This window comes from Lotus japonicus, chromosome 3 (genome assembly GCF_012489685.1).
Source record: "Lotus japonicus ecotype B-129 chromosome 3, LjGifu_v1.2".
NCBI lineage: Eukaryota > Viridiplantae > Streptophyta > Magnoliopsida > Fabales > Fabaceae > Lotus > Lotus japonicus.
Genome location: NC_080043.1, coordinates 81,168,809 through 81,188,371, shown reverse-complemented (window position 1 = coordinate 81,188,371; position 19,563 = coordinate 81,168,809). Strand labels below are relative to the sequence as shown.

The 19,563-nt window shown below is 35.7% G+C and overlaps 2 protein-coding genes across 2 annotated transcripts; one reads left to right on the top strand and one right to left on the bottom strand.

The window, feature by feature from the left end:
• The first annotated feature begins 5,184 nt into the window (after positions 1–5,184).
• LOC130744828 (protein FAR-RED IMPAIRED RESPONSE 1-like) lies at positions 5,185–6,578 on the top strand. The gene is made up of 4 exons (XM_057596985.1): positions 5,185–5,646; positions 5,813–5,869; positions 6,406–6,462; positions 6,537–6,578. The coding sequence occupies exons 1-4, from the start codon at positions 5,185–5,187 to the stop codon at positions 6,576–6,578; spliced, it is 618 nt and encodes a 205-aa protein (XP_057452968.1).
• A 6,098-nt stretch (positions 6,579–12,676) lies between these two features.
• Positions 12,677–14,388, bottom strand: LOC130746401 (protein LURP-one-related 11-like). Its single transcript, XM_057599019.1, has 3 exons — positions 14,131–14,388; positions 13,420–13,650; positions 12,677–13,319 (listed from the first exon to the last, which is right to left on the bottom strand). Exons 1-3 carry the CDS (start codon positions 14,362–14,364, stop codon positions 13,185–13,187), a joined length of 600 nt encoding a protein of 199 aa, XP_057455002.1. The 5' UTR covers positions 14,365–14,388; the 3' UTR covers positions 12,677–13,184.
• Between the last annotated feature and the right edge of the window lie 5,175 nt (positions 14,389–19,563).

Here is a 19,563-nt window from a genome sequence, read left to right as displayed (position 1 = left end):
TGCCTTAAACTCGAATCTCAAAGACTGTTCGATAACCATCTTATCCGGGCTTTCAATAGTTATTCCCGCCCCACTTCCAATGTCGTTGGAGGATCCATCAATAGACAGGACCCACTCGCCTTGAGTTTTCTCGCCTTCCGTGGGTGTCAATTCCGCCACGAAGTCGATCAAGCTTTGGATTGTAACTTGTCCCCTTGGCTCATACTGTATATCATACTCAGACAACTCGACTGACCAGCTGACCAATCGCCCAGACAAATTCAAAGGAATCTTCCAGCTGGCTCGTGGGTCCGTCTAAAGGGAGGGCGAGATTCCTTGTTATTTCGTCAGCTCCCGCTATGGCTGCCTTCGTTCGTTTGATTGTTTGATTTGGGCGGGCATAAGGAATCTTTATGTCCTGCCCAGTCCATATATATATATATATATATATATATATATATATTTAACCATATAGCTCATTTTCATTTAATTGATAAAAGGTGATTACAATATAAACTTCCTAGAGACCTAGACACCATTGCCCTCAGCTTGAGATCTTACACTACTTTTCTCAGCTGGAAATTTAGGGGAAAAGCTAACCTAGAAAACTACCTAAAGACCTAGAAACCTATTCAGCTTAATATCCATACTACTACTTATTCAGATTGGGTGCTAGTTCTTTGGCTGAGCTTGTTCCCACGAGCAAGCTCCTCTTGCAGAGTTTCCTTCCAGAAGGGATTTCATAGCCTCCAAATCCTGACATTAGAGGTGCAGATGCAGGTGTTTCAACTGCTACATCTGGTGCTTGTTCTTCTCCTCCTTCATCTGCTTTTGGTGCTTCTTTCCCCTCCTTGTGCTTCTTCATTGTCTAAAGCTTGATCGGTGCTTAGAGCTCTAAGCATTTTAGGGAGGCTAATGCAAGCACATCCAATCATAATGCCCAGAGAGAATTATATACCTATTCCAAAATCGAGTTTTCCCACGAAACTCAAAAAATTTCACCCCAAAAGTATATGTAGTTGAAACTACCGACACCTCAGCCTCTGCAAATGTTGACTTGTAGTAGAAACTTGCAACTCTAACCCTTATGGCTAACAAATTTAGTATGTCATAGCAGAAAATTACGGTCAATCTACAAAAACATAATCACGAAATATTAAAGACCTGATTGAAAAAATGAGAGGCTTTGGTGCATTCATCAATGACATTGAATTACAAAATATTATATATTTGGCAATATCGTCAAAGGTTGAGAAAAATAGAGTCTTAAAGAATGGAAATTAATTCATAACCATGTCTGCGGAGATAATGAGTAAAATCTTCCAAAGTGGGGATTCGAGAGATGTTGACCTCCACGTTGTTGTGAAATTATGGGTTGAGAGAGCGGGTGAAAAGCGAAGGGGACGCGCAGATGGTGTAGGTGACATGTTCGCATGTTACAAACCTAGCGCCCCTTTCTTGATAAGCATGCATATATTGAAATATCTTGTTGATGTTGTCAATATTGAGCCAAATTGAATTTGGTCTATCAATTTATTCCGCAACAATATTTATTAATAGAAATTTAAACTATCTTCTTCTAGATTATTCTATAGACTCCAAGTCTTTTTACCCAAAAATCATGTAATGTATATTTATGTAATGTGCATACAATACATGTTTGTATGACAAGCATATAATAGATAGTTATGTGTTATAAAAGCTCATTTTCATTTAATTGATAAAAGGTAATTACAATATAAACTTCCTAGAGACCTAGACACCATTGCCTTCAGCTTGAGATCTTACACTACTTTTCTCAGCTGGAAATTTAGGGGAAAAGCTAACTTAGAAAACTACCTAAATACCTAGAAACCTATTCACCTTAATATCCATATTACTACTTATTCAGATTGGGTGCTAGTTCTTTGGCTGAGCTTGTTCCCACGAGCAAGCTCCTCTTGCAGAGTTTCCTTCAAGAAGGGATTTCATAGCCTCCAAATCTCAACATTAGAGGTGCAGATGCAGGTGTTTTATCTGCTACATCCGGTGCTTGTTCTTCTCCTCCTTCATCTGCTTTTGGTGCTTCTTTTTCCCCTTCTTGTGCTTCTTCACTGTCTGAAGCTTGATCGGTGCCTAGAGCTCTAAGCATTTTAGGGAGGCTAATGCAAGCACATCCAATCCTAATGCCCAGAGAGAATTATATACCTATTCCAAAATCGAGTTTTCCCACGAAACTCAAAAAATTTCACCCCAAAAGTATATGTAGTTGAAACTAATACCGACACCCCAGCTTCTGCAAATGTTGACTTGTAGTAGAAACTTGCAACTCTAACCCCTATGGCTAACAAATTTAGTATGTCATAGTAGAAAATTGCGGTCAATCCACAAAAACATAATCTAAAGAAAACTATCACCCCAAATGACACATAAGCTGCAAATACGTCCCGCTTCATCAGCAGTTCACTTGCTACTGCAAATAACATGAGTAAAACGAACAACACAAATGCATAGTTCAAATATGATTTTCCAGGGGATTCATCTTCCGAATGAGACTGAGATGGAGAGAGCTGAAGGAATTCGGGAGTAGAGGAGCAAAATCAACCAATTTTCTGCATTTTCAGACACAGAGGTGAAGGAATTTGGGGAAGCGAAGGCATCGCGTGAGACTGAGAGTGAGAGTGAGAGCAAGAGCAAGAGCAAGAGCGGTGAAGGAATCAGGGGAAGCAAATGAATTGCAACGCATTGTGTCGTTAGGGACTGCGATGCCGTTAGAGAGAATCCGATGACAGAGCTCATCTCTATCTCTGAATCTGGATCCTCTCCTGCAGCAAATTTGGTCATGCCCCTCCTGCACTTTCTAGGGTCGTTAGATCAATCTCCTAGTCCAAAAAAATCAAGTCTTGAAATTATATAAACATGAAATAACAGCTTTTGGATGCATCTAACGGATTACAAAATAAACTTTTTTTAAGTCATTTCACGTTTTCCTCTCTCCCCTCATTCTCGTGCTCATCGTTCCCCATGACGGCTCACCTCCATTGCTTGCTGTTTGCCCTTCTTGTGCCTTGTATTAATTGGATGCTTCACTTCATGTGCCTTGTATGAACCAGAAAGTTTCATTGCTGCGTTTTGTCCTTAGTCTCGTTGCGTTTTGTACTTGCGGTATCTCGTCATGCCGTAAGTCTTTTCTCCTTCTCTTGCTCCAACTCTGTTTGTATTACGGTGTTAGTGGAGGTCTTCCTCCTTCTATTTCTATTGCAGTATTATTTTCTGGTGCAAGTAATTTCTCATTTTCTTGTTGCAACTCTAAATATATTGGGGTATAATTTTGCTGGTGCAGGTCTTTGTATTCTGCAACACTTCTTCTTCGTCCAATTTCCAATTCTCAATTCCTAACTACAATTTAAAGGTACGTAGAATGCTTAATTAAAAGTTGTACATGTTTCTATTACATAAAATAATAATTGTATGTTATATTTTGATAAATACAACATAAGTGATACCATATGGAAGAAGATTGAAATTTGGAAGCCAAAGCTAGGTATGGTTTTTGATAGCTTTGAAGATGCTTGACTGTTTTGGCTAAATTATGGCAAAAAAAAAGGATTTAGAGTGAGGAAGCAATATACTCACACAAAAAAAAGATGGCTCAATTTCTTCTTGTCGGTTTGCTTGTTGCAAAGAAGGCTTACGAAAGGTAGACGATCGAGATTACAAGATAGGCAAGCCAAGACCGGAGACTAGAACAAATTGTCAAGTAAGGTTGAGACTAAAGAATGTGGATGGAAAATTTGTTGTGCATGACTTTTTGGAGGAACACAACCACATTTTACATTTACAGGAAACGTCTCATATGTTGCCATCTCAGCGTAAAGTTTTAGAAGTTCAAATCCAACAAATTGATTTGGCTGATGATGCTGGTCTGCAACAAAAGAAGTCGTTTGATTTGATGTGTAAACAAGTGGGAGGGAGATCAAACTTGGGATACACACGTTTTGATCAAAAGAACTATCTCCGAAAAAGAAGGCAAAGGAGTATGGTACAAGGGGAAGCCGGTTATCTATTGCAATAATTCTAGAGAAAGTTAGTTGAAAATACACTTTTCTACCATGCTTATCAACTAGATAATGAAGATCAAATAACCAATGTGTTTTGGGCAGATGCAATGATGCTAATTGATTATGAGTATTTTGGTGATGTGGTTTCACTTGATTCGACATATTGCACGAATAATTCACATAGACCACTAGCGGTGTTCTAAGGTTTTAATCACCATCGAAAAGCGATAATATTTGGGGCTGCATTATTGTATGATGAAGCAACAAAGTCATACAAGTGGCTCTTTGAGTCATTTTTAGAGGCACACAAGCAGAAAATGCCTAAAACAGTTGTTACTGATCAAAATCAGGCCATGGAAAAAGCACTACTTTTAGTCATGCTTGAGGCTTACAAGACACTTGATGCAAAAAGGTGTCAAACACTTAGGCAATCTTATGAAAGGTGAATCTCATTTTCTCACCGACTTTAAGAAGTGCATGTATGGATATGAAGATGAAGAACAATTTGAGGAAGGTTGGAGAACTCTTATAGCAACATATGAAGTTCAAGAAAATGATTGGTTGAAGATAATGTATACTTTGAAGGAAAAATGGGCATGTTGTTATATGAAGAAAGCATTCACATTGGGAATGAGAAGCACTCAACTCAGTAAAAGTGTGAATGCAGATATAAAAAGTTTTACCGATGTGACCTTGGATTTTTTTTTTGATAGGCAAATGATAGTGGTTAGTTATTAGTAAGTTAGAAAATCCCTTCAAATATCCCTTCCAGGATTCGAACCCTTGGATATTGTCAAGTTCTTTAAGCGTTTTGAGGATGTTGTGGAAGAAAAAAGATACAATGAATTGTAGTGTGAATATGAAGCACGTCAAAAGATTCCAAGACTCAATAACTCATATTCTGCTATTTTGCGACAAATGGCTGAGGTTTATACTCTCGCTATTTTTGATTTATTCCAACATGAGTATGAGTTATTTGAATCAGGTTGTATAAAAAGCATGCATGGAAATACATCATCGATTGATTTTGTTATTGCCAGGGTAAGGGGTTCTGGAGAATGGCGAGTTTTCATTAGATTTGGACAAGAAGTCAATTTGTTGCTCTTGCCGTAAGTTTGAGTCAGTTGGCATTCTATGTCGTCATTGCTTAAGAGTTTTTATTCATATGGATGTCAAATCGGTGCTTGAGCAATATGTATTGAAGAGGTGGACAAAGTTAGCTAGAAGTGGGGAATTGCCTAATGGTTCGACTAATCATGTAGAAAAAGATGCTCATTTGTCTACAACTCAAAGTTATGCAGAGATTTGCCCTCACCTTATTAGAATAGCCACAGAAGCATGTAGAAGTAAAGAAACAACCGTGTTTTTGAACAAAGTTGTTGATTTATTGGAGAATCAAATGCTAGAGTTTCAAAAGAAAGAAGTGAATACTACAGAAATTGATGTCTTCCTTGGCAAAGTTAAAGAGATTGGAAACAACAATGACAGTTCAACACAAGTCATAGGGTTCAAGAAAAAAGAAGGTAGAAAAGGTTCTAAACGTTTGAAAAGTTGGGTAGAGAACCAACATGGCAAAAGAAAGAAAAATAGTGCCTCACGTGCTTCACAGAGTCAACAACATACTAAGGTATTATAACTTTTATTACTAACCTAGCAAATGTGCTTTTAATCAACTTCATTGCTTTCTAGTTTTTCCTTTTTTTTTTTCAATGTAGACCAACTTCATAGCCAATATTGATTTTGTGTACGACCTGAAATTTTTTTAGTGATTGAATGGTCTTGTCTTTTTGTAGGGAGGTAGTGATGTTTTGGGTGCCTCAAGTGCTTCACAAAGTCTACAACGCACAATGGTATCATAAATTTTATCATTAACTTAGTCAATATATTTTAAATCAACTTCATAGCTTTATTGTTTTTCCTTTTTGCAAAGTAGACCAACATAACTCAAGTGCATGAGGTTCCCAATACAAGTGCAACACAGTTCAATGGTCAATACAATTAACTATCTATGGTAAGCTAATAGCAATTTGATTATGTGTATGACCTGACATTTATTTAGTGAAATGGTCTTGTCATGTTTGTAGTGATGCCTTGATATTTTGGGTGCCTTAAATGCTTCACAAAGTCTACAACACACAATGATATCATAAATTTTATCATTAACTTAGCTAAGATACTTTTAATCAACTCCATAGCTTTATTATTTTTCCTTTTTTTGCAAAGTAGACCAACATAACTCAAGTGCATGAGGTTCCCAATACAAGTGCAACATGGTTCAATGGTCAATACAATCAACAATCCACAATCCACAGTAAGCTAATAACAATGTTATTTTGTGTGACTTGAAATTTATTTAGTGATAAAAAAATATTTTTCTCTTGTGTAGGGAGGCAATGACACTTTGAGCCAATTTGGTATTAACAATTTTACAAATTTATTGATGGTAAGTTTTAGAATCTATATAACCATCACTTCATTTATTTTCATATATTAACTTCTATGTCTCTCAAATTGCAGGCAGAAGACGATGAAGACATCACAACTTTAATCAATACATAAAGAAGTGAAGTGAAAGTTAAACAATTGTTTTTTGGTGTCTTTTTTTTTTAGGCTTAAATGCATTTGTTGCCCCTGATGTATCGTCAATGTGCAAAAAATAACCCGAATCTATTTTTGTCGACGTTTGTACCCTCAATGTTTTGAGAAAATATAACGAATGCCCCTCCGTCAGATTGACGTTAAAAAACTAACGGAGGGGCGGAGGTGGCTTTTCTTTTTTATTTTTCTTTTATTTCCTCAGATGCCACATCGGTTGGAAAGGTTCGAACTCAGGATCTTGTAGTGACAAAACATACACATTACCAATTAAGCTACATGAAGCATTGTTATATTTGACAGCCGAATTTTATTTATTTCATATATCTTCTTCATCTTCTTCCCTCAATATCTTCATCTTCTTCCGTTCGTTTTAGCCACAAACCTTGTCTCTTCCCGATGTGTGTTTTAGAATGGATTAACAAATCCCCCTTCATAGGTCCAAAACCACCATTTTATCTTCTGTTCTTCTCCACCAAATCATCAGATCTGGTCACGAAAATGAATTTTTTTTGGAGACAACAAGTTAGGCTAATCTGCATGATTGCATCAATTTCAGAATCTACAATTTCCTCTAGCTATTGGCAGAACTTGCAATTCTTGGACTTGCCATTCTTGGGTCTTTATGTGGGATTTCCGGGAGAGTAGTGATGGTTGAGTTGGGTATGTGGTTGTTGGGGCCAGTGTGGTTTTTAGGGACTGGGAGTCTTTATCGGTTGGTCTTTGGTTGTTCAATGGTTTCAATTGCTTTCTAAGACTTCTAATGGCTGGTCTTTAGTATCGTTCTCTTCATCCAGTTCAATAAAATTCAAGGAGGAGAAACAGTTGTGAGTTGTGACGCAAAGTAGAATATGGGTGAGCTTGAATAGCTACAAAGTTTGGAATTTGATACGAAAGAGAGAGTGAGAATTGTGTGTCATCAAAAAATGGAAAATCCTGAACTGCAAATATATATGTCATTGCCCTTCTTTCTTCCTTTACCCCTTCACAAATATGTATGTGCTTTCCCAACCAATTAGCCCAGGAAATTGCAGCAAGACCAATGGAAACACCCCATTGCCCCCAATTCAGCCTCTTTGTATGACCAAATTTCTTGAGAAACTCAACCATCACCACCTAGTGGCTAAAACTGCAATTGTGAATTTGAGAGGTAGTGGTTGCAAGTGTGGGGTTGGACGGTTATGGAGATTGCAGAGGACAAAGAGAGGGGAAGAAGATGAATGGTGAGGGAAGAAGAAGATGAAGAAGAAGATATATGAAATAAATAAAATTATGTTATCAATTAAATCAATTTTCCATGTAGCTTAACTGGTTATGTGTGTGTTTTGCCACTTCAAGGTCCTAGGTTCAAACCTCTTCACCCCATTTTCAAAATTTTAGTTTTTATTTTATGACGTGGCACAGTCCCTCCGTTAGTTTTTTAACGTCAAATCTGACGGAGGGGAATTCGTTATACTTTCTCAAAATATTGAGGGTACAAACATCGACAAAAATAGAGTTGAGTTGTCTTTTGCACATTAGCGATACATCAGGGGCAACAAATACATTTAAGCCTTTTTTTGTATGTGTATGTAACAATGTGATTATGCTCCAGTTTACTAGAAGCCAATTGTTTTTTGGTGTTATTTTCCTTTGGAATGGACAAAATTACTCTTATGTTTTTCGTTTTTTTTATGTGTATGTAACAGTTATGATTATGCTCCAATTTACTTGAAAAGAAATATACACGAGTGATGAGATGGAAAATTTTATATTTCATTGCAATCAAATCTTTGGTTACATTACACCATTGTATATTCAATTCAACAATGTACAAAACTTATAAACTAATGCTGCAATATTTCTAGTTCACTTATGCATTTTGGCATGAAATATATCCAACACAACACCATTTCACTTGTAGGACAACAACAATTTTGTTTTGATAAGCCAAAAGGACAAATATATTTAAAATAACACAAGGGGTGCTAAAAGCCCATATACAATGAAGAGAGTTTCAATGATAAGACAAAAAAAGGGAACCATCGAAACCAGTAGAGATAAAAAGTATCAATGCAATATATCACAAGGACACTAGCTATTTAGGTAGGCCATCTTAGGAGAACCAGCAACACTAAATCAAACTAGACCTAAGACACAAGCATGAACGAGTAGCAGCACCAGCAAGGCATGAGCTATTTTCCATTGAGAACCCCTTTAACTTGCCTCTTAACCAGCTCTTTTTTCCTGCACAAAACAGAAGAAATAACTAGTAAATGCCATTGTGATATGCACAAATGAACCAGTAAACTATAGCTCATTTTTTGCTGCCACTCACCAGAATTCTAGCAAACATACAGGTCGCACAACAAATAAGTGAGGATTAACAAATCTGTTACACGCATAGCAATCTAGACATAAGAGACTAACACAGAAGAATGAAGCTTGTGATAGAATGAAAGCCTTAACTGAATAACTGATAAGAAGCTAACTAGCCTAAGAGAGGATTAACAAATCTGTTACACGTAGTTAACAAGTTTAATTTTTAACTAATAAGCTAAGTAATAGCTATACACTTCTTATCTTTCAGTAAACAAGACTTACAATTAAATCAAAGACAAACACTTCTTATCTTTCCAACATACACCACCACAATACCCTGCCTCCTCCATGCCAAACTTAACCCATTTTGCTGCATCTATCATTTCAAGAGCCAAAATGTCCCAAATGCCCAGATTTACGGTTGAAATCACCAAAACACAAACCATACCCTACCCATTATCCACCATAAGGGCTAGAGTTCCCTAAAATTCTCATCTAAATACATACTAAAAAAATAGTCTCAAAGCATCAATTTTTGTCGACACATGGAAACCAATTTAAAACCCCAAATACCTAATTCCTATTGATCAATAAACCTTTAAAAATTGAAAATACCAGACTTTGGATAAATGCAATCAAAATGGATCTAACCTACAGAGGACCGGTCGGAACTGAGATGAGTTCGTCGGAGGACTGCCATGAACTCCCCACAATCGACGACGGCGCGCGCGACCCTTAAGGGGAATTGAGTTTGCCACCCTAGGTATGAGGCTTGGCACCCTACCCTTGAATACAAAACTTTAAATCTCGTATCAAATGAACTTGAAAAGACTCTATCTTTACATGCCTTGAATACGGAACATTAAATCCCGTATTGAATAAGTGGGGTGCCAAGCCCCATAAATAGGGTGGCAAACCTAAATCCCCCTTAAGGGTGGAACAAACGAAGTGCGGTGAAAGGAGGAGCGGTTGATCAGAACACCCTCATTGAGAGAGGAGCTTTTCTCACGATCGTACAGTGTTAATTGAGTTTCTGTTTGGAGAAAACCTTATTTAATTTCAACCATTAGATTAATCTGAGAGCTGAGATTGACTTGGAAGTATATAATTATTATAATTTCAAGACTTGATTTTTCTGGACCAGAAGATTGATCTAACGGCCCTGGAAAGTGCAGGAGGGGCAGGACCAAATTTGCTGCAGGAGAGGATCCGGATTCCATCTATCTCTTTTCTTATATATATATATATATATATATAACACTCAATTAGCATTTTCTTAATTGCATAATTTTATTCAATATTTTTATTATTTGACTTTGTTATTAGTTTTTTTTTTCAATGAGTAATTTGTTATTAGTTGAGGTAGGATGGATTTACGTGGTTCATATATATAGAGGTTAACTTTATAGCTGATTTCTTGGCTAGAAAAATACGTAATATATAGGGTAATCACTATATGGGAACCAGTTGAGTAATGTAGTTGTCCCTACTTGAGGAGGTTATTGTGCTCAAGATCCCAATGTTCTGTTTTCTAAAAAAACTTATTACAAAATATTATTAATATTGAAAAAATAAAATTTTAACCTTTTAAGTACTCTTTAATTTTTTTGAGTTATTCACAAGAATAAAAACTTTAATAATTTAAGTTGCTATTTTGTTTCATTGCATTTCATATATTAAAATCCACAATAAATAAATAATTGATTGAAGAAAGGACAATGCTTTTACGCCAGCTTTCCGATTAACCAATGATCACAAACTCAGAGGCAGATTGAACTGTTGATGCATGTGCATATATAGAGATATGTTCAACTGAAAGGGATGGCCTGAAAGCTGAAATATCCTCCTGAAGGCGTTGCTCACCATAGCTATATAAGAGGGATTTATCCGATATGAGGGATCAGTTACGTGCTGGGAAGGAGGGGACTGATGGAAAGGAGACGACAGATGGTAAGGAGGCCGAACATAGTGGTTGGTGATGATGGTTTTGGGTACATAGATATGGTTTCTTGGTGTGTTATGTAAGGAACATAGTGGCTGGTGATTTCTGATATTCAAATGCTTGAGAGGCCTGGTAAGGTCGTAAATAAAAATGTGTGTGCGAGAGTTATTCGATGATGAGGTGATAGGAGATAAGTTGATGTTTTGCAAAGAGAACCATTAGATCTTTTAGAAAGAAGAAATTTCTCTAAAATTGTGGAGACAAAACCACATTCTGTTTCTCAAATTAGTAACTAGACGACCTATAATTTTATTGTTTTGTAGAGTTTGAAGTTGATGTCTCTTAGACTCAAGTACTCAACATCATTCGTTATTACCAAATCATTCGTTATAAACACGGAGCATATGAGATTTTGTTTTGTGGATAATGTTGGTGACGTGCATGCCTAGTTCCTTTCATTAGTCATTTTTTTAGAAAACTCAAATCTGAATACCTGCCATTTTTGTTATCAAATAGATGGAAACTAGAATAAATGTAAGCCAATTCTTGATTCTTAATTCAAAAATTGATGGAGATTATGATTAAATGTGTATTCAATTTATGTTGAATTTGCCCTTAACTCATAAGGTAAAGCACCCCGCAGGGTGCAGGGATAAGGGGGCATGCAACAACTGCTGACATGCCCAAGGCCCGGAGTTGTTATCACTTCCTTACTAAGGGCACATGCAGATTTGGATCAAGTTGTCAATTTCTTCACTGAGAAATTTCTTCACTGAGTGATTACACTTCCTTTGGGAACTTGCAATCTTTTGTTCAAGTTCTCTTATATTGATTTTCATTACTAATTTCCCATTAGCTTGTAAATATATATAGATTTTCATTAATGATTTCTCATTAGGTTGTAACTATAGATTTTACCATAAAAAAAAGTTATGTTGCCATTGCCAATTCTAAAGTCTTTAGCTTTGACTTTTCTTATCATTCTTTTTTAATCTTTTAACTTTATTAAAAAACCACAAAATAATAAAAATAAGCACTACATAAAAAATGAAAAATTTAAGCTTCTCAAGTATTGGTCCATCAATTTTTTTTATTTGAGCTTAATATTTATAACCGGACAGGATAAATAAACTTTACATAAATATTTATTTAAAATTAAAGTAAATTTAAGTTTTACATAAAACTTTAAATTAATAATGATGATGTTTGAATATTTGTGTAAACTTCTTTACATGGTAATTAAACAAATTAAATTTATTATCTTTACATAAATCTACATTAATTTTTATTAATTTTGAGTCAGTCTTCACGTGGCCATTGACCTGAATTAATAAATGATATCCTTTATTTAGTTTTGAGTGAACTTTTTTTAAAAAATAAAATAAAAAGGTGAAAGTGATTTAATTATGAAGCTGTACCCGAGTGTTAGCTCAAGTGTTAAGAGCTGGAGACATATAAGTTAGAGAGAGGAAGTTCCGAAAATTGATCCCAAGAGGGTGTAATTTATTTTTCGATGTACCATCGATTTTTCAAACGATTCTTGCTCTCCCCAAATTTGAATTGAATCGTAGACACTTGTTACAATTCTAAAATATAATGGATTATGATTAAGGTGAAAAAGGATTACCAGAATTTTGGTGCAATTTAACTAGATTCAATAATAGTTGTTGATGCAATAAAGTGACAAAAAGCATTCTGTTAGGAAAAATTCTAACAAACATGTCAAATAATTTTGGCACAATTATGGCTTTTTAACATTTTCCCAACTGATAAGTAAATGAAGCCGTAAGATTTCTATCTTCATGGAAAAACATATATATATTATATACAAAGAGACTTCATGATAAATTACTGTAGGTATGCAAACACTGCATTTCATTACAAAAAGGATATATCACAGAATTCAATCAGATGACAAAATAAAAGGGGAAAAGAAAACAGCATCAGTCAAGTACAAAACAAAAGTGATTTCTGGGTACTAAACACTTTTCCCAAACCATCTAATGATCTAAAGGAACACTTGCAAATTGCAACCTGCTGCTAAAACCAATTTCCATATTCTCTCAGCAACTTGGTTTGCAGTCCAGGGAAAAAACATAGCACTATTGCCTTCTGAGTTACAGCATAAGTGAAAGCATTTTTCACCCAAAAATAGTAACAATAACAAGTGGTCTATTTGATCATTTGGTGTCAAACAAAGTCATTTTGAGCTTGGACATTCACAGCCATTTCCAAATTAAGCTTAAACTTGAAACTCGGTTTGACAAAGCTGAAAAACTTCCTCAAGATTGATGTTGCCATTGTGTACTCTGTTGCTTCCAAAATAGTCACATTCTATAGTTGATGAGGCTGTAAGTTACCACAAGACCCATGATTAGAGAAAGATCTTTGTTTGGCTCCACAACCATTGTGAAAACATCATCTCCTAAATCAACTCCACAATTTGACTTCTTTCTCCTTAGCTGCTCATAGAAAAAAAGCAAAATACATGTTAAACAAAAACAGATTATAAATTATCTTCTGTACCAAACTTTGCTAACAAGAAGATATTAGAAATTTTACCTCTGCAACCATCACTCCAAACTCATCAGTTATTTTGCAAGCTGACTTGCAAGTGATGCTTTCTATTTTGTAAGTATATGATTGATTTTTGTCCAATCCAAGTTCAACTTGACAAGTTGAATCCCCTTTGGAGATTCTATGAGTTTGGTAAACACGAAAGCTTGGTCCTTTGTGCTCATTCTTTGTGGCTGGGAATCTGTAACCCTCCCAAAACCTGGAGAACTTACATAGCTATACAAACAGACAAAAAAAGGCACATGTTAAATTTGAGCTGTTTTATTTAAAAGGGACAAATATATTAATTATTAAGTGTATGTTTAGAAATTCGTTCGAAAACAATGGTGAAATCAAAATCAAAGAGTACAAGCAACTTCTCTTAGCTTTTGCTTTTGTCCATCATGATTTTGGCTTCAACGTGTTTCTCGAATGATATTTTTTTGCTAACTCCTCTTTAATTGATTTTAAAGTCATAATCAATTTCGAAAAGAAACTTATATGAGTAAGTTCTGAATTTCCGAATTAATTCCGATGAAAGAAAAGTTGATCCAAACGTACTATACTAGATGATCAATTTGTTTCTCTTTCCTTATAATGAATTCTAAAACACAAAAGCTATGAAAAAAATATATTTTCATAACTGATTATGGTTTTAAGATCAATTGTTGAAGACTTCCAACAGTTTGTCATATATATAGCTGTCAATTTGTGTACCTTTTTTAGTATTGTGAACAAAACATTGCCTTTTTGATCCATGAGATGAACTTCATTTCTATGACTGCAATTGTAGTTATCAACTCGATAGGCAATTTGGCCATTTGAATCAAAGACTGTGCATCCCTTTCCATTCAGAACCAGAGATTTCATCCATAGAGTGAACGTCTCTTGCTTGGAAGTGAGATGGCAAGTAGTAGAAGAATGCAATGCTTGGGGATGAACTTTTCCCATTGTTGAAATTGTATATGTGATATAACAAACAAAAGGTTTTTTTATATAGGACTAGTGTGGGATAATCATAGCCACATGAAAATATTTAATCATATATACGTAATACGTCGATTATTCTTTTAAGAGAAGAAAGCCTACATTAGTTATCTTTATGTATGGCAATTAGTGGTTTGAGATGAAACCAAAACATAAATAATTAAGTACACATGAGGATATAAATACAATATCATGTCTACTATTATCTTGTCCTTCTTTAATGTGATTTCAATTGACCTATTATATAGAAATCATTAAAGATAAACTCCACAATGGCAACCGTAGCAGTTTAATACTAATTCCATTCAACCTTATCAATGTAGAACTAAAGATACACTCCACCACTTGTGGCTCATGTTGAAGAGCATATCAATAAGGTAGGAGCATATATGCCATTTACCATTTTCTTTATATTACTAGTTGCATAGTTCAAAAGCTTAATTATTGGTGCATCCCTTTAGCATTTTCTGGAAGTTTATGCCAAGATAAACGGTAATATTTGTTGTATATACAAAAATTATCACCAGATATGATATGCAGATTGTGACAATTTTTACCACAATAATTTATAGTTTTTTTTAAAAAAATTCCTAACATTTTGATAACACAGTGATAATCATCGCGAAAATTGAATGTTTATTGATGGCTTGTTAAATACTTTTTTTACACTTCATGTTTAGCAGCGGTTTTTCGGTCAGGTGTCACGCATTTTGTGTGTAAGAACTTTTAGAAAAAATAATGTTCACTGCTTTTGTATTATGTGTCACCTAATGCTATCAAAATTACAACATGTAAAATTATCTTTTATATTATAAAAAAAGTTTGAAAGAGTAGAGGAAAAGGAAAATCACCAAACTAAAAGCTTTTGTTTTGTCGGAGGAATATGTAAAAATCTAAAAATGTCTTTGCCATGTTGCTCCATATATGAATTGATTCTAAATACACTTTATTAACTAGATAATACAGTATTTATATATGGCCCACAAGAATGTCGACAGAACGTTTTGTGATGTGCTCTTGCGACTAGTCTTGTTTTATGAAAATTCTAAAGAGAATACGTTGTAACTTGTAAGATAATACAACTCGGATTGAATTTGAATACTCTCATGTATGTGTTTATTTCTTCTCACATGTATAGGATAGACAAAATAAATATTTATTAAGAGATTGCACCTAATACCTACAAACCCCTTCATGAGAGAAAGATATACCAAAGAATCATTTTCCATCTTATCTACCGACCCATGATGTTCGTAAAGTCACAAAATACATGACACAAAAATCCAATGGGACCTCAATCACTCTGCACACAAATTAAGTTTGTTAGTTATGTTATGTTATTTTCATGATATGGGCCCACTTGAGCACTATCGCACCCTGTTTTGGACCAATAGACTATCATTGTTGTTGTGAAGCTCTCCCTGCCACACAATCAAACTGTTTTAAGACCACTTTGGTACAAGTACAACCTGTTCTTATTGGAGCTTAGGATTAGATAAAGATATGCTTTAAAAAAATTGATCAAGATATATATGAAAGCGAGATCTCTATTTTTTTATTTTACTCTTTTTTTCATATTTCTCTGAAGAACCCTAGTGCAGTAGTGCAGCACGTAACTTTCAGATATTTTATTTATGTTGTTTAGGTTGTTTTTTTTTATGTATGATTTACATTGGCTATGTTGGAGCATTGCAAAGCACTTTGTTAGGTATGTTCCAGGTTTTATTCCTGTAGGTATTTTAAGGTTTTATTGCCTAGCTTTATCCCTTCATGAAATCTCCTTCAACCGAAGAAAAAATAAAGCAGATTTATATCAAAAGTACCTCATGAACACTCTCCTAACGTGGCGGCAGTTTTTTATTTGCAATTTGCGGCAATTTTACCGCCACCTTGGCGGCAATTTTTTATTTACACCCTAATTCCTTTTGTCATTCACTATAGAATTTAATGGTAATACATTGTGAGTGTAAACATTTTTTACACAGACATCCAATAATAGGCTACCAAATCAGAAAATAAATTTTTAATTTAATTAAAATAAAAAGAATTATAAATGCATTTGAATACGCGACATTCAACTATTGAACGTGTAAAAATATTTTACACTAACAATGCACAACCATTAAACTCTTCACTATATAATGAGGATTTTGAGAAACCGATGTTGCACCCGCCATAATTCACTAAGTGAATAAACAACGGTGTCGTAATTTATTGTGGTTCATTTACAGAATTGTATAAAATGGCGGTTCATTATTTATAATACTTTATGACACTGTTTAGTATATTTGATTTTTTTCCTATCTTTTCAATATATTAAAATAATTTTAACATTTAAAATTACAACAATTGAAAAATTTAAAAGACATTACATATGATTCTTTTTATTATGTTTCATCAAATTAATTTTAGTTTGGAGACAATCCCACTTTGATCTGGGATGCTAATGGAGATGACGTTAGAGATGATAAAAAAACTCAAACCTGCGGGGCCCAACCCGAACTCAACCTAAAATTGTGGGTAAAACCCAATTTCTTTGAGTTTGGGTTCGGGTTTGGGTTTCACCCAAATTTTAAAACATGTTTGGGTTTGGGTGTGAGATTGATTAAACTCGCACCCAAACCCGAACCCGAAGTCTTATGCATGTAAATATGTAATTACCAACCTTATATATATATATATATATATATATATATATATATATACTATTAAAGCTACTAAGTAGAGTTTTCTTTAAAGTTACTAAGTAGACTTATGTTCATGAACTATATTTTTTCCTTTGTATTGGAATGATAATGAGGTTTAATCAACTTATATTCATGTTGTTCTCTTATGTACATGTTGTTTCCGGATTGATATTTTTGATTTTTTGTCCGTTCGGTTCTCACATTGGGTTTTGGGTTTGGGTTTCGGGTGGGTTTGAGTTTAACTTTTGCACCCATATTGAATTTGGGTTTGAGTTTGGGTTTGGGTGTTAAGTTTGTGTTTGGGTGTGGGAATGACCAAACCCGCACCCACGGCGCCCATTGCCAACCCTAGATGACATCTGCTCTATTTGATTTGCTTATCGGTGTATCATGGAGTGGGACAAGGCCAAGGTTGTGAGTTCATGAATTGTACCTGCTTGTGACTTGTATAAAGGCTTGTGGAAGCTTAATATTCTCCCTCATGGAGCTCATTTTGTGTGCCGTATTTTAAAAATGCAGTTCAAATTAGGAGGAGACAATGGAATAAAGGTGTTTGTAGTCGTCCTCTTTGGTTCCCCATGTGCGATATGATGGGGTGGAGGAGACGATTGATCATGTGTTAAGAGATTGCCATTGAAGTTTGCTTTGTCTCAACTTTGGGCATCACTTGGGATTCTATAACGGTGTAATGCAATGTTTATAGTAATTGGCTTCACAAATCACAAATTGTCCTTTACACTCATGCAAAAGAGTGGGTTTGGGCAATCAGTTATCGTATATGGCATGCCTGCAACTTGTTGTGTCTTGAAGGGAAGGACTCTGAGGTAGGTATAATTGCCGAGCTAGCGTTGAGACTTGAGAGAGCTCCAGGAATTTAAGGATATGTTGTCGCTTTGTTCTAATATTGTTATGAGGGTGGCTCCGAACCTGTCGCGTCATTGAAGCCCCATTTTGCGATCATGAAGTTAAATACAAATGTAGTAAAAACATAAGTGGGTGGGGATCTGGTGTTGTGTTTAAAGATAGCGTTGGTGAGATTGTGGTTGTTGTAGTTTCTAAAGATGGTGTTGATTTGAGCCTAGAACTAGAACTGGCATAAGCATTTACAATAAGGAAGGGGTTGTTGTTAGCTTGAGATCATAATTGACAAAGCATCTTGGTAGAGTCTGATTTCCTGTCAGTTATCCATGCCATCAATGACAAGTCCCAACAAAACTCCTACATTTCTCTTGTGGCTGATGAGATTAAGAGGTTTCCTGCCTCTTTGCCCTCCATTTCATTCTCTCATATATGTTATACGAAGGCCAACACAGTCATCTCCATGGAAAATCACCTCCTGGCCCCTGCATGTTCCAACGCCCCAGCTCGAGGGATGGGCCTCCCAATTCCACAGTCTTAGGCACCAACTCTGATTGGCTGGTCCCCTCCCCCACTAGGCTGGCTCAAGATAAACGTTGATGGCTCTGTTAGAGGTCCACATAGCTTGGCTGCCTGCGGAGGAGTTTGTAGGGATAACGCAGGCCGCTGGATCAGAGGTTTTTGCCACAACCTGGGATCCTCAAATGTGCTTATAGCAGAATTTTGGGGCAACCTCTCAGGACTCCAGCTTGCGTGGGATCTTAGAGTGTCGCGAATAATCATTGAGAGTGACTCTGCCACTACGATCAAGCTCACCGTGGATGGTTGCCAAGCGAACCACCATATGTGCCTTTCGTCCTCAATGTCGCAGCTTGGAAAGCAAAGTCTTGGGACCTGGAATTTTCCCATACGAGAAGAGAAGGCAACATCCTTGTAGACTTCCTCGCCAACCATGGCCACACTTTCGACTCTGGAATCCATTTCCTCCACACTTCCCCTTCGGGTTGTAGCCTCCTCTTGCTGGGAGATAGTTCGGGAGTTTCCTTCCCTAGGAATGTCTTAGATTAGTTTCGGAGCTTGCCCACATTGTCACAAAAAAAAGGCCAACACACTTGTTCATAACTTTGCTAAGTTCTTAATTTTGGATATGAACTTTGTTTGGTTTGTTGATTTCCTGTTAGTTTGATCTCTTGTATTCGTCCAGACATTTTACCTTTGAATTCTAATGAAGCTCCACCAGGAAAAAAAAAGGTTAATTTTAGTGATATATATATATATATATATATATGTGTGAAAATCCCTGTAGGATAACTCAAGTGGTAGGAGCTGAGGAACTTATGAGTTGGGAAGGGGGAGGTTCAGGGATCAATTCTTGGCGGGTGCAATTTATCTTTTCGAAGTATCAAAAAATTTATACGTAGCGATACACACATATATCAAAGGCTTAATTGCAACTTTGGTCCTTGACGTTTACCAATTCCACGATTTTAGTCCCCCACCTAATTTAATTACACAGATGGTCCCTGACTTTGCTGGCAGTCTGCAACGTTGGTCCTACCGTTTGTTTGTTAATTGAGGAGGTTTACGTGGATGGTCACTAAGTTGATGTGGAAGTTGA